This window comes from Aphelocoma coerulescens, chromosome 17 (genome assembly GCF_041296385.1).
Source record: "Aphelocoma coerulescens isolate FSJ_1873_10779 chromosome 17, UR_Acoe_1.0, whole genome shotgun sequence".
NCBI lineage: Eukaryota > Metazoa > Chordata > Aves > Passeriformes > Corvidae > Aphelocoma > Aphelocoma coerulescens.
The window spans coordinates 9,721,907-9,736,300 of record NC_091030.1 but is presented as its reverse complement, the minus strand read 5'-3'; the positions used below and the strand labels follow the sequence as shown (position 1 = coordinate 9,736,300).

Below are 14,394 nucleotides of genomic sequence, written 5' to 3'. Positions count from 1 at the left end.
CTGTGGTGTGAAGGTGAGAAGGGATTTGGGATACAGGAAAAAAATTATTTTCTACCTCTAGTCTTGTTTCTGTGGGTTTTGCTATCCCAGTGTTGGAATGGGGCCTCTGGAAGAACCAGAAGTGTTGGTGATTTTAAACAACATACAGCCTCTCTCAGCTCGACAGGTTTTTTCTGAACTGTTTGTTTCCTTAAAGTTTGCAGTTTCCCGTGTTCCACAGGGGCTCTGTAGAAGGAACAGTTATTTTAATGGAAAATGACAAATTTTTCTTATGATTAAAATATCAAGCCTATCCATTGACTGTTAAATCTAATTTACTGTGACTGAAATGTTCTCCAGTGAGATAAGATAATCTCCTGTTATAGGTCAGAGGGCTCCAATTGATTTATGGGGGAAAACCCTGGTAGAAAATACAGAGCTGTGTTTTGTGCTCTTATTTTTCAGCTTTTCTATCATCACCTAGTTAGTCATTCTTTATAAGATTTCCATTTAGCAATCCATAAAGTGACTTCAAAGAAGGCTAAAAGTTTATAAGCTGTTGGATAAGCAAGGCTGGAGCTATCACATGAATAATGGAACGTGCTTACGGAACTAATTGAATTCATATTAGATGAAGATAAGTACTTAGTAGTGATAAATAATGAGATAGGAAAATGAAACTCTATCAAAAGAACACACACCTTTCACAATCTTATTTTCTGCCTGTGCACTGTAGGCTGTTTTAGTCTTCAGATTATATAAAATTGCCCTTTGTGTTGGAAGCTGTGTCAAACTTAGCTACAGCCTTTTACATTTTGTCAGAGTAAACGATTGTTTCTGCAACTGTTTGTGTAGGAAGGTTATCAGTGTGATGGTGCTGATGGAGGGGGAATGCCCTTGACCTAGGAGCTCCCTGCTGGAATTCGGGCACATGTGGTTTTGATTGACTGTTGGGGATGGCTGTGCTGGGCTCTGAGATGTGGAGCTCTGGCAGCCAACTCCAGTGTGCCCAGATCCACTTAGGAGAACATCCACCCTTTTCCTGCTCTGTTTGGGGCACAAACCCAGCATTTAGAGTTAGAATTAGTGATTAGAAAAGTATTTCTTACATTTTTATTATTAATATTCCAGTTATTCAAGGACTTTTTCTGGGACTTCAGAACTGTAATTCTTGCAAGGTTATCCAGGATGAATTTGTGTGTGAAACATTGCATTTCAGAACACTTTTCTAGCCTTCTTCCTAAGGGAAGAGTACAATTGTGTATGCCATAAAAGCTATAGGAGCAGATTTTTGGTTTACTTCAACCTGGTATCAGTAAAGATGTTCGTGTGAGGGAAGAAATGTTCAGTGAAATTCCTGTTGTGTGACACATGGTAGGACCTCGTGGCTGATCTCACCTGGTGTCAATAATGTCTCCTGTGCAGCCAGGGGAGCAGAGCTGGGGCCCTCAGAAACCCATGCACCCATTTGGGGAGCACTTTTTGGCACATTCCGCTGCTCTGGCTCACCTCAGGGTGAGGATGCCCTGCCCAGGATCCGGTGTGACCACAGCCCAATTAGTGTGCACTGAGTCTGAGCTAACGAGCCCTGAGCACGGCTTCTGTGAGCCTGGGCTCAGGCCCGACCCTGCCATGGGGCTCCCCTTCCCAGAATACACCCTGAGAATTCATTGACCACTGGCATCTGCCACTGGTACTGTTAACTGTTAATTATATTTTTGATTGGGGTGAGAAGCAGTAATTAGCTTTTCCCACCCATTTATACTTAGTAAATCAATGCTTTTTTCTACCTGTAACTGAGGAAGTGCAGCTTTTCCATTGGATTTTAATGAAGGGTTATAGATTAACTTAAATCCAGGTCTTAAACCCCTAAATGCAGTTTAGCCACTCACAAATATTACCAATATGGCTGTACGTGTTTTCAGGAGTATTGATAAAAATGCATTTAAAAATATGGCAGATTACTTATGGAATTGTCTTTTATCCAGTTATTGGGAAAATGGAAATAACAACCATGTTTTAATAAGGGATTCTGGGGGGATGTTTGAGGGCGGGTTTTCAGAAGCCAAGCCCTGCAGTACCAAGCAGGCTTCCCCAGAAGCAGAGAGGTTTTTCTCGTGTGCCACAGTGCCAGGGCATCACGGGTGCTGTTTGTCACTCAGTTGGCAACAGCTGCTTGTGATAAGGATCTGGGGAATCACCTGTAGAGGCTCAGGGTGCCCGGGCGGAAGGGTGGGAGATGTGCTGGGGGGGCAGCCCACCTGCTGTGCCCGGATCAAAGGGCCCCGGGGTCAGGGGGCACATCCCGCTTAAGCAGAGCTGTCTGCTGAATAGCCATTTCAGATTGTAAATCTGGCCGTGATTTCATTAAGTCCTTCTGGCTGCTCTTGGGGCATGAAATAATAAAATTTTATATCCGCTGCCTTTCCTGCTTCTGGCAGCCAGATTGACACATTGTTGTCTGCAGTGTTGTGGTGTTTTCCTTAAGAAAATAAATGGAAACTATTAATTCAGTAGAGACAAGTCATTAAGCAAACGGATTTTAGACTTGTTGTGAATCATACTTTCTTAACAATTTCAAACCTAATGCACAACCAAAGGCTAGCTAGAATGTTAGCTTTTGTTAGGGGTCCTACCTTCCCAAAAGAATCGATGGAAGGTATTACCTTTTTACTGTTACAACATCTTTTAATATGTTGATCATGTTTGTATCTGGTTATAAAACCTCACGATCAAGTTGGTTTATGTTTTGGCAGCAATTTAGCCATGAAATTACGCAAACCTGGTTTGTGGGAGGGAAGGCAGGGGGTGCTGGTGTTTAATGGCTATGGAGATTTTTTTTGTTTTGTTTCAAATGGAACTATTCAGTAAAACTGTTCACCTGAAAGAAGTTTAACTTGGGATTCCTTTATGGCAGAAAATGCAGAACCTGCCAAGTGTAGCCAGTGCTGATAAAATAGCATTTAGTGTAAACTGGTGTTATTGTTATGGATGAATATTGCTTCTAGCATGTGATGGGAGCAGGATGAAGGAGCACCCCTTAATACTTCTATTAGAATATGGTTTCTGTGTTTTTGTGAACTTCCACATAAAACATTTAAATGACTCGAGTGTTTGGCTGCCTGTGAGCGGGGCAGGCGGCCGGACTGCGCTTATTTACGGACCTGGTGTTTAAGGCCCCCTGGAGTTTGTTTGAAAAGTTAAGAGATTTTCACAGTAAAGGTGCCATTTCTGAAATTTAAAGTGCTCTTTTCACCAGGAGATAAGTTCTCTCTGATTAAGTCAGTAATTCTTACTAAGCCATGTTTATAGAGGCCATAAACAATGGGTTCAGTGTGCTTGTTAAACCAGCTTTCCATACCTCTCCACTCTTTTAAAAAGAGACATTTAAAATAAAAGGCAGGTGTAGATGTTAGTTTGATTTAGATGGATTTTAGGTGATTAATTATGGCTACAAGTAATTGGGCAAGGATGGTTAAGAAAGGCTTGCAGGAGTGAGACGTGATGCACATTTTCACTGAATCTCTCCTGACTCAGTACATCCCTGATCTGGAGGAAAATGAGATAAGGCAACTGTAATGTTCATGTTTCCTCTTGGTCCTTGCTTATCCACATTTTTTTTCAGCAAAATATGAACCTACTGAATACCGTCCAGTCTGTTGCTCAGGTATCACTTGTAAAATTTTGTTTAGCTCTTCAGGAAGTTGTGAAATATGGATTGGGACCATGTGTGGCTTGTGGCTGTCCCTTCCCATTTCCAGAAAATTACAACAACACACAAACTGTACTTGTGAAAAATGATCTGTAGGCTTTTGTGATTCATAGAATCCAATGGGGTTTAATGTGAGAATTGCAGTTGAATGATGGCAATTTTTACTCAAATTCCAACAGGAGAGTAAATACTGTGATTTCCATGCTGGTTGGGGTGATTAGGTGCCAGGTTTAGTGAAAGGAGCGTGTGATTATCTAACAAGAGCCTGTATAACTGTCTGATAATACCTTTATCAAAGGTGATAGTGACAGGAGAGATGATAAAACCAACTAAGGATTAAGATGAACTGGACAGTCTGCATTTCTGTAGAATGAGCCACAATTGGACCATCAAAAAATTGTATGTTTTTGAATGCATTGCAGGACAGATGCTATTAATCAAGTCAGTCTCCAGTGTTTTATTAAATCTGAGCTTTGGTCTCAAGGGAAATCCACTGCCTTTGTACAAATATTGCAAAGCTTTACAGTGAGGTTGAGCTCTTGGGGATGTAAAGGTGCAACCCAGCAGAGTTTAACATCAGCTTCCTTTCGGATATGGTGGTTTCTGGGCCAGGTGTGGGATGATCACATTGAGCAGCATTTACAGTCCCTGCACCATGAGGGCATCCTTCTGGGTTATCCTCCCTGGCTGAGCCCTGTGTGGCACAAGCCTGTTCTGTGCTCCAGAAAAACCCATATTTTGCTTAAGGGGAGGTGCAGATTCACCACCAGAGGTACACAAACACCCCTGGCACGTTCACCATGCGTGTGCTGCTTCTTCGGCAGCAAGCAGGAGAAGGGTTTCCTTCCTTCTGTCTTGTCCTGCCAGCACTCGAGGCTGACAAGCTTCTGGCTTTGGTTAAGTACTTTGCAAGACCTTTTTGTTGGAGGTTTTTAGAGTCCTCTGAGTATAAGTGAGATTTTTAATTTTCTGAAACAGGAAGGAGCAAATCAGTTTGTCTGGTGCTTCCGGACTCCTAGAAGGAGCAAGGCTCCTGGATTGCTTTAGAGTTTATCAGATGCAGCCAACGGGGTGACCTTTGGTTCCTGAAAGCAAAGTACCTGGTTTGTCAGGCAGTGCTGGAGCTCTTTATATGGAAAGCATTAAATGCAATATTCTTCTATTTAAGTTGAAGAAATGTCTCATGAAGACCTAAACTTAAATGTCTACAAAGTGGTTTTATGGTTGTTGGGTTTTTTTTCAGCCCTAAGTACACAGCAGTTTGCTTTATAGACAGAGGACTGAGCCTTGAAAACTGAGGGTAATTATTTAGCTGCCTAAGGCTCAACTTTGCCATTGTTTTAGGACTTTAGTTCCTTTCGTTTAAAGGAAACAATTCCCTCCACCCCACAAAACCTTAATTAAAAATTGAGTATGTTTTTGTTCACTTTCCTGCTCAGTAACTTTCATTTGGTCCTGTGTGTAGGTAGGTAGGTACTTAAACATTTTATTTACAGTGTCACTGGGAAATTTCCTCAATTACCCTATTCTGTAATTCCAGTTTTTCTGATTTTGAATTTTCAAAGCTTTATTTGAAGACATAAAACCCATGTGATTAGTCAAAAAAAAAAAAAAAATCAAGTCTCCTGTTAGTAGAAGAAGTATTAAGTATTTAAATGCTGCTCTGTTTGGTACCAGTGACTCATTTACTGTTGTTTAAGCAGGGAAATCAAGATCTATTTTACTTAAATGCAGTTGTAAACTTGTCTTTATTAGAGTTCCAAAATTCAACCTGGAATTTGTAAACCAGTTCCCATCCGTGACTTAATGCAACTCCTAACTCCGGGAAAATTCACTCTTTATTGTTATTTACATTAATTTCTAAATATAAAAAGATATGTTTGAAATCCTGACTTGACTAGAAACTATTAAATGTGTAAACAGGGCACCAAGACAAACTTTAGTAGAGGTACTTGAAATAAATCTTCACTTGAATAATCACAGACTCTCTGGTTTGACAAATTTCAGTGTGCGTGATGCTAAGAACTTCTCTCTGCCAACTGAAGGTTAATTTTTTAGCATTGTAAAATGAATAAATAAATTAAAAATGAAGTCAGGAATGTTGATTGTTTTTAAGATGGTTGAGGTTCTGTAATGCCATGTCATTCTGCCATCACTTGTGTCCTTTATGCATAAAATTTAATTCCCCATACTTACATTTTCCTTTCCCTTTTCCTGAATTTGCTCTGATATAGAAAGTAAGAAGCATGGCCCTGGAAGATGTGGTGATTCTCAACGTAGACACCAACACACTGGAAACCCCTTTTGATGACCTTCAGAGCCTCCCCAATGATGTGGTATGTATGGAGTGACTTATCCAAGGTTCTGTTCCCTGGCAGCAATTCCTGCTCAGTGTGTGACCGATGGGTCTTACTGGGGACTCTCGTTGGTAGCACTGAACTGCTTTACCTCAGTTCTTGCTGTCCCAAAGTGTTCAGGAATGTTTGTTTGAACATTTGCAGACAAGCATTGAAGCCTCCCAGTGAAAATCAGCTAATGCTCATGTGAGCTAGAAATCCTGCATCTTTAGTTAACTTTTGTTTCCAAATGAAATTGTGTGGGGTTTTTTCCTGTGACTGCTTCCAGGTGGGCTTTAAGGAATTTCGTGCATTTTGCATCCTGAGATACGATACGAAATGGATGCCTTCACATCCACTTCAATCACTGCTAGAACTCGGAACTCATTTTCTTTCTTATTCACCCTTTTTATTGGTAAATTTAATGTTTTTAATAACTTGATAGTAATGGTGTATAAATACTTGACATTTAATGGGACACAAAGACATCCCACTTGCTGCTGCAGTCATCTCCACTGAAGAAGCTGAGAGGGGAGAGCAGAAGAGTGAGAGTGTCAGGAGTTGTTTTTAAGGCAGAGAATGAATGTTTAGGAGAACATTGCAGGGGAAAATCTGGATTTCCTTTGCTGGTTGGAGATATTGTGCTGACAGTTAGATCTGAACATTTTTATGTGCAGTTGAGAAATAGAATTGATATGCAGGGAGCTTAGTATAAGCTGGTGGGTGAGGAGAAGCTGCAGTAAGGGTGAATGCCCAGTGCCTCCTGCTGTGACACCCCGGCATTCTGACGGGATCTGTTCTTCAAAAACAGGGAGCTCTGAGGAAAGGGCCATCTTGATTGTGAACATTTTGGCTTTAGTCAAGCATTTAGTCTGTAAAAGTTGATTCCATGATTTTTTCTGGCTTTATATAGTTTTTCATTTTGATTTCACTCCCAGCATCCAAATCTGCCAGCTGGTCACTGCTCGTGCCATTATCCACAACCCGGGAATGACAGACTTGTAAATTTCATGGAATTATGTAAGAAATGTCTGGATACAGTGAGCACGGGGCCTCAAACATGTATATGATTTGTCAACAATCAAGTATTATATTAGATTTTATGAGACTTCATTAAAGGAGCTGTTGTGGGCACACTGTAGAACATCAGAAGAGACTTCTCCAATAAACACAAAACTTCAAGCTTTGGAATGTAATAAATTTTAAGAGACTTCCTTCCTTTCATTATTTACTTTTACTTCACTTTTATAACAGTAGAGAGTTGTGTTTTATTAGTTCAAATTTCTTGATTCAGTTTTCCACAGGTCTATTTAAAAGCTCCATTTTATCTTGGAGGATGTTGAGAGCAGAGCAGAGGAAGTGCTGCCAGCAAATTCAATTAACTGGCAGGGCTCACCAGTAGCGTATGTGGGGTATTTTTTTTCACAACTGCTATATAAATACAGCTGGGATTAATATTTTTCACAACAAAGCTTTAAGTTGAGTCGTGTTGCGTTGTGTAATTAATGTTTGGGCTGGGGGTTTATGTGGGATTTAGCTCTGGCGCATTCTTGCAGTTACCTGGATGATGCAGTTCCCCCTCCAGGTCTTTCCCTTCACACGGTTCCAGAGTTGGCTTTGACCACTAGAGAGCAGCTGCTCTGCTGTGCAAGAATTGAATTTCTGTCAGTTCTTTCATGCATCATGTGTTTGGAACTGTAAGTGGATCAAGTTGTTCATCTCAGCAGGGAGACGCTAAAGCCAATCCATTATACTTTTTTTTTCTTTTCTCTTTTTTTCCTTTTTGCTTCCCTGGGAGATTTTGGGAGTGTGTCTCCCCACTGGTCTTAGTCTAAGATGCATTTATGATCTGAGAAACTAAAAATGTCTTCAAGAGTTTCCTGATCGTAAATGCCTGTTACATCAAGCTACTCTGCCAATTTTGCTACTTAATGTGAGCAGTGAGCAATTCATGCACTGCTGAATAGACAAAATTTACTTTGCTAAATTAAATCTATCTATATTCATCAGTGAGCAAAAACATCTTCTCTGTGGTGCATTCACCATCAGGTAATTAATCCAGTGGAAAATTTCTAAAGCTGTTTTCCCCCTCTCCTTGAATCGCTTTTTAAATGAATTGAATGAAGTCTTTTTATTATTTTAGAGCCTCGGGTAGTTAGTTGTTCTTGAGTTTCATGATAGTGATGTTGCTACCTAAACTGGTTCTTGGAAGTCAAGAATGAACTGTTCTTTAATCCTTAATTCTTAGGATCCAAACAAACATAGGACCCAGTGAAAGGTCTCTCCGGTTAGAATTTTTGTCAGAGGAGCTGGACAGACTGGAGGCAGTTTCAGCAGAGTCAGCTCAAGTTGTTCCTTTGCCCCAGTTTACCTCAGCAGTACCTGCTGGCTGTCAGGTTTCTGAAGTGGTTAGGTCATGTCCCTGAAAATCAAGGTTTGTGCTACTGTGGTACTGATTAACTATTTGAAATATGAAAACCTGCCCCTCCTTCACCTTCTGCTTCTGATGTATTGCTGGAAATCTGGCAGCATGGGAGCACCCTGGGAAGTAACTTTCCTTTTAAAATAATCAATATTAAAAAAAGAGATTTATTAAGGCCTGTGATTACAATAAGTGCATCTGCTGCTGACAAGTCTCCTACACCACCGTCTGTGTTGCAACGAATAGCAAAGAGGGGGTAGTAATTTTTTTTTTTATGCAACCCGTATGGATTTTTCATGTATTTCCAAATAAGTGTCATCTTCTAGTCATAGTTGTAGTCAGAGCCCCACGTTACAAAGAATAAAGCATAAGCTTGCTCTGTCAGCTCATAGTTGTTGCTAAATGAAGGCCCAGGCGCGTGTGCCGGGGGATGGCGCAGAGCCGGGGGAGCTGGGGGTGTGCAGGGCCTCTGCGTGTCCTGGGCTCTCAGGCTCAGCTCTGGGGCTCCTGCTGCCGTTCTCCACCGAGCCACCACGGGGAGGAAGCCAGGGCTGCTGGTTTTCACACAGGGAAATGACCTGCTTCCAGGGCAGCCAGGAGTACCAAACTGCAGCTCTGTAGCCAAACCATTTTCCTAAAGGTGAATCCATTTTTATTTCTTACGCTGTGTTTGCAGTAGAATGTTTCTTGCTTTATTCATGTTGACAGCTGAAAAGCCTTGGACCTAATTAAAAGAATTTCCACTAGCACCTTTACTGAACCATTTCATTCTGCTGCATTGCACAGATTGCATTCTGAAACATGGTGAGAGTTGAAATCGGACCTTTAAACCTCAACTGCCAGAAGTATAAAAATCTTCTTTAAAAACACTCTCAGGATAGACTGCATGTATATGTGTCTGTTTGGCTAGAAATAATCCTCATTTTCAGTGGTCACAATTTGAGTTTTTTTAAAGTATCACTGCCTCTTTAGGCAGGAAACAACCCTAATTCTGCTTGTATAGTCTACTTTGTATTACATACTAATTTATTCCAGACAGTAAACATGAGGGTGTTTTGGGGTTGGTTTTTTTTGCTACTTGTTAGTATATTTAAATATGTTGTTGTTAATTTTTTTTTTGTTAAAAAATTGACATGCCTATTGCAGTAATCCCACATATATATAAAATGGACATCCTACAGTGTCTGAGGAAGTAGCAAAATACGTCAATATTCTGCTTCTGTCCCAACCAAGCAAGCTGAAGCACAGAAAGGCTGTGACCAGCCCTCTGAACTCCTGGTTTGTTTAAAACAAAGCATAGAGCTTCTTCCTTCTATATAGATGGAAGGTTCTTTATCTTCACACGAATGTTTAAAGAAAACCCCTTATAACAATGTTTGAGATGGATTTGAAAGTTGCTTAGAGCTCTGGGCATTACACTTTTAAGAACTACCTTTAAATGGTTTACATAAGTTGATATAGAAAATAAAAGCATATTTCATCCCTACAAGTCTAGACCCCTTCAAACATGAAGTATGCTGTTTGGGTTTGAAAATCTGGTGAAGCTTTTCTATTTAGAGGATTACAGAACTCCTTGACGAACGTTATCTCAGTGAATAGGAGTGAGCTTATTTTATGGGCTTTAGACTAAATCTGGTATCATGTTAATATGGGTTTGTGGGCTCATTAATGCGTGGATCATTGGCATAAGCATTCAGATTTATAAACAGTGCTGGACAAGCTCTTGGTTATTTCTGTTATACTAAATAATGAAACGCCTTTTACAGCAGAATCTGCAGAATATTTATAAGGAAATGTCTTTGCAACTGTTTTAGTAAACACAAGTGCAGAGATAACATCTAGTTCTAAAAGAAAAGCAAGTAATGCCCGGCATGGATTCTATATTTAACACCCATGGAGCACGATGAGGAGTCACTGTGCCCTCCCCAAACCTAATACTGCTGCAGGAGGAAGTGAGGGATGTGCTACAGGAGGGATGGAACTGAGGCACTCACGAACAGGTCAGGAAAATCAGGCTGCCCTGGGCTACGCAGGCAGGCTGGTGGCAACACCCCAAGGCTGAGATAACTCATCCAGTAGAATTTTGGAGATATGGATGAGGCCACAACAAGCTTTTGTTAAGAGCTGGAGGATGGGAAGAAGGTCTTGAGAGTTAATTCGAACATTTGAACCATCAGGTTATATTTTATGAGGTGTAATTCATACTCTCTGAAAACAGTTAGTTATGGTCACTACCAGAGGGATCTGCTCACTCTGTCAGTAATATTCCTACAGCGTTTCTTGCGTAGTGTGAAGTACACAGAGATACCCCATGGAGATTTTCAGTATGGCATTTGGAAAAGGAAGATTTGATAGTTATTGGCTCTTTCTGTTAAATTCATCATGTGGATATTTATGGAGTCAGTCATGTTCTCCTGCAAATCGGGATAACTAGGGATTGCTGTTCTGCTTTCCTCCTGAAATGGTGGCTCCTGCCTGTTTTTTGTGTCAGGTATCTCACTAAACTCGGGCTTTGCACGTGGCACGGCCGCGGCCTCTAAAAGCACCACCTGAATTTGTTTCAAGAACCAGTGCCCAGGTGGTTGGGTTTGTGTTGCTCTGAGTTGTGCGAGATCTGAGTCAGCTTGTCCTGGTTCTGTGCGCGGCCGTGTGAGGGCCCGGCAGGGGCCGTGAGGGAGCCGTGAGGGGCCGTGAGGGAGCCGTGAGGGAGCCGCGGCCGGGGCAGGACACGGCGGCTCCCGGGTATGGCCGAGCCCTCGGCTAACAACTCCAAAAAGGTGCGAGAACAGCAAAAAGCCCCAGGACTCAGCGAGAAAAAAATGTGAGGAGTTAAGAGCGGCGGGAGGAGCTGTCGGGACTGACATCAGAGGAGGGGAGGTGGAGACGGGGCGGGGAGTTGGACCGGTAAAAAGGCGGCGGCGGGGGAAGGTGTTTAAGTTTCTGTCTTTGTTTCTCAGTATCTGACCGTATTTTAATTGCCAATAAATTAAATTAATTTTCCACATTCGAGCCTGTGGCTCATGGGTACATTCCTCCTTGAGCCCCCAAGCCTGTTGTGCGTGTTTCCCCCGAGTGCTGCTGAGAGGCAGCGGAGGGCGGCTGGGCCGCGGTGCGGGACCCTGCCGAGGGTACCCCCACAGACAGAAATACAGCCCTCCCGGGGTCATTTCCCATTCAGGCTCTGAAATGCGAGGGAATATAACCTTTTAAAACCCTTGTATTTGTGGCAAACAAAATTTTCAGACCTTCAGGATTTGTTCCTAACCTTGGTAGTGATGGATGGCCTGGTTGTGCAGAGTTTCTCTTATTAATCTGATGTTTGAATTAATTTAGCTGCAATTCTTTCATGGATTCTAATCAAGAGTGACACAATTTCATGGGCTACCTTTTAAAAAGTACTCAACAGCATGTTAACAGTGGATTTTAAGTAGGAGGGAAGGTTCAATGAAGCTTTTAGTGTCCTATTGGTTTCTGAATAGAATCCGGTCATATCTTAGACAAGCAAAACAGCTTGAAAAGTAATGCTTTTAGAACTGAAAAATTCAACCCTGAATTCACAATGTCTTCTTTTGTCAGAACTGCTGCTGTGGTTAGCACATTTTTCATTTAGCTGTGTCCCAATGTGTTGTGCTTTGTTTGTGATATGAGAGTGATCTAGGCCTGCTGTGTGATTTCAGGTTTCTGCCCTGAAGAACAGATTGAAGAAAGTCTCTACAACCACTGGAGATGGTGTTGCAAGAGCGTTTCTAAAAGCACAAGCAGCTTTCTTTGGGAGCTACAGAAACGCCCTGAAAATTGAACCCGTAAGTAGGCAATTAGTAGGCATAAGATGTAAATCTGCGGCTGTGGTGGAGAAAAAAACCTGACAATTCAAAGTGTAGCATAACCTGCTTTTCCTAAGGTCAGTGTGGTGGCCCTTTGGCTGACTAGTACTGAAAACAGTGTTCAAGTCTCCAAAATGAAAGAGGTGCAACGAGCATGATCCATCACACAGGGAAAAACGTTCTTATGGAAAGGTATGGGTGTGGCTTAGTTTTGAAGGCAGTCAAGTTAGAGGAGAGATGATGAAAAAGAATAAATTAATGAACATAAGAGGCTAGTGCGGAGCTGACCATTTCCTCCTCTGCAAAACCAGTCTCTTCATTGTGTTTTCATGTTAAAAGGTGGTGTATTTGGCATTCTCCTGTTCTTTGAAGATTAATGAAAAGATCTGGCCTGCAGACATGTGATAAATTTAATTTTAACCATGATATTAAATAGTTACATGGCCAAAAGTTGAACTATGGGTATAGTGTTCCTTGAGGATTTTAGTAGGTAAAGTCTGTCCAATACCGTAGTTTGTCTTGTTATTTTTAAAGCTAGGAGGAAAACGTAGCTTAGCCTGACTTTTAAAAAGCCCAGTTATCACCATCAAATAAGTATCATTTCAAGGATTCATATTCAGGTTTCAGAAATTACTTTTCAAGTCAGCACAAGTCCTTCCCATCTTACTGGGGCAATCTCTGTGTGTGGAAAAAATACATTTTATTGACTTGTATGTGTATGTCTGGGTGTAAGAACTGGGTTTTTAAAGCATCTCAGGTGAAATAATGGGAGGTATTTAAAAGGGGGTCCATATAAATGACAAAGATGGAACCAGTGAGGCACTCTGGCTGTGAGCCTCCTTTATCCCTGCTGGGGAGACACTGACTTCCCTCCATCCGTGCAGGCTTCCTTGTTCTCCAGTGCTCCTCCCTGTAGTTGCCAGGCAACTCTGGGAATATTGGTGTATGCTTTGCCTGGATGTGTGTGTGAGATTAACTAGTTAAGGGGCTTATGAAGGAAAATAAAAATTTAAATTGCTGTTCTGGAAATACCATCTGGTATTTTGAAGGCTGAATGTTAAAGATGAACATTTGAAATGAGTTGACAGTGGCACACCCCTAGAAAGTGCAAGTTTGAGGGACAGTTAACCTGAGGAAGTAGCAGAAATAGTTTTGTTTGCTTATCATTCCATCAAAGAAAACTTGTAAATATAGCTGCACAAATATGTCATAAAATTCACTTTAATAATCAGGAAGTGGAAAATTCCAGGGCTTTCTTTCCTAAGGCTTTTTGTAAATCAACAGTTTGATTTGTGATTATACCTTTTAGTATTAAGATTTAGATAAAGAAAATTTGCAAGTGTTTCATGTTCATGTATCACCTTCACTTGGATTAAGTGGGCATAAGCAATACCAAACATGAGGTGGTTCTTTGCATTTCATATCCTGTAACTCCAGAAACCCGACTGTTCATTTAAAATCGTTGATAATTAGAAAATAAATTCAAAGAAGCAGCAGCTTTTCTTCCATTCATAGTTTCTCTCTCATAAGACAGTTTAATTTCACAGACTATCTCATTGGTATGAGCTGACTTTTTGGGATAAATATTCTGTGTAGGCCCAGAATGTGTGACAGAGCAGCTCTTAATTCACATTATTATACGTTAGCATGGTAAGAGCTCTTATTCTGTTCAGAGGTTTTTACTCTAGACATACAAGGTTGTGTAATGTACATATAAATAGAACATGGGCAATGAGTTTCCTGTTGCCATGAACTTTCTGAGGCCTTTGGTAACAAAAATTGCATGAAAAAAACATATACAAGTAATACAGTTGGCAAGCATATTAATAATAGTAATATTTACTTGACAAAATAACTGATGCAGTGCTGGTTCCTACAGTGTTTCCCATAGCTGCACTAAGGCAGTTTTAAATGCAGAGGAGCATCTGTTGGGTGTGATGTACTCACAGCCCCCACAAATCTCTGTTGCTATTAAGTCCAGTCAAACACAGTAGTGGCTGGGTGCTCACTGGGCTGTACTGAGGCAGATTATCTCGGTGCATATGGCTGAAATGTCTACCAGTGACACCAGTGTGAGCATTTTATTCACTTGAATGGCTTTTTTCAAATTCACAATTTTTT

At 41.1% G+C, this 14,394-nt stretch overlaps 1 protein-coding gene across 8 annotated transcripts in view; it reads left to right on the top strand.

The window, feature by feature from the left end:
• The window catches only part of DENND1A (DENN domain containing 1A), a 159,570-nt gene that overhangs the window by 89,702 nt on the left and 55,474 nt on the right, over positions 1-14,394 (top strand). For all 8 annotated transcript variants that reach the window (XR_011155642.1, XM_069032080.1, XM_069032081.1 and 5 more), the window contains 2 exons: positions 5,926-6,027; positions 12,127-12,252. Coding sequence is in view for 7 of the 8 variants with exons in the window: in XM_069032080.1 (XP_068888181.1) it covers positions 5,926-6,027; positions 12,127-12,252 (228 nt within the window). In the remaining variant the exon portion in view is untranslated. The remainder of the gene's footprint in view (positions 1-5,925; positions 6,028-12,126; positions 12,253-14,394) is intronic.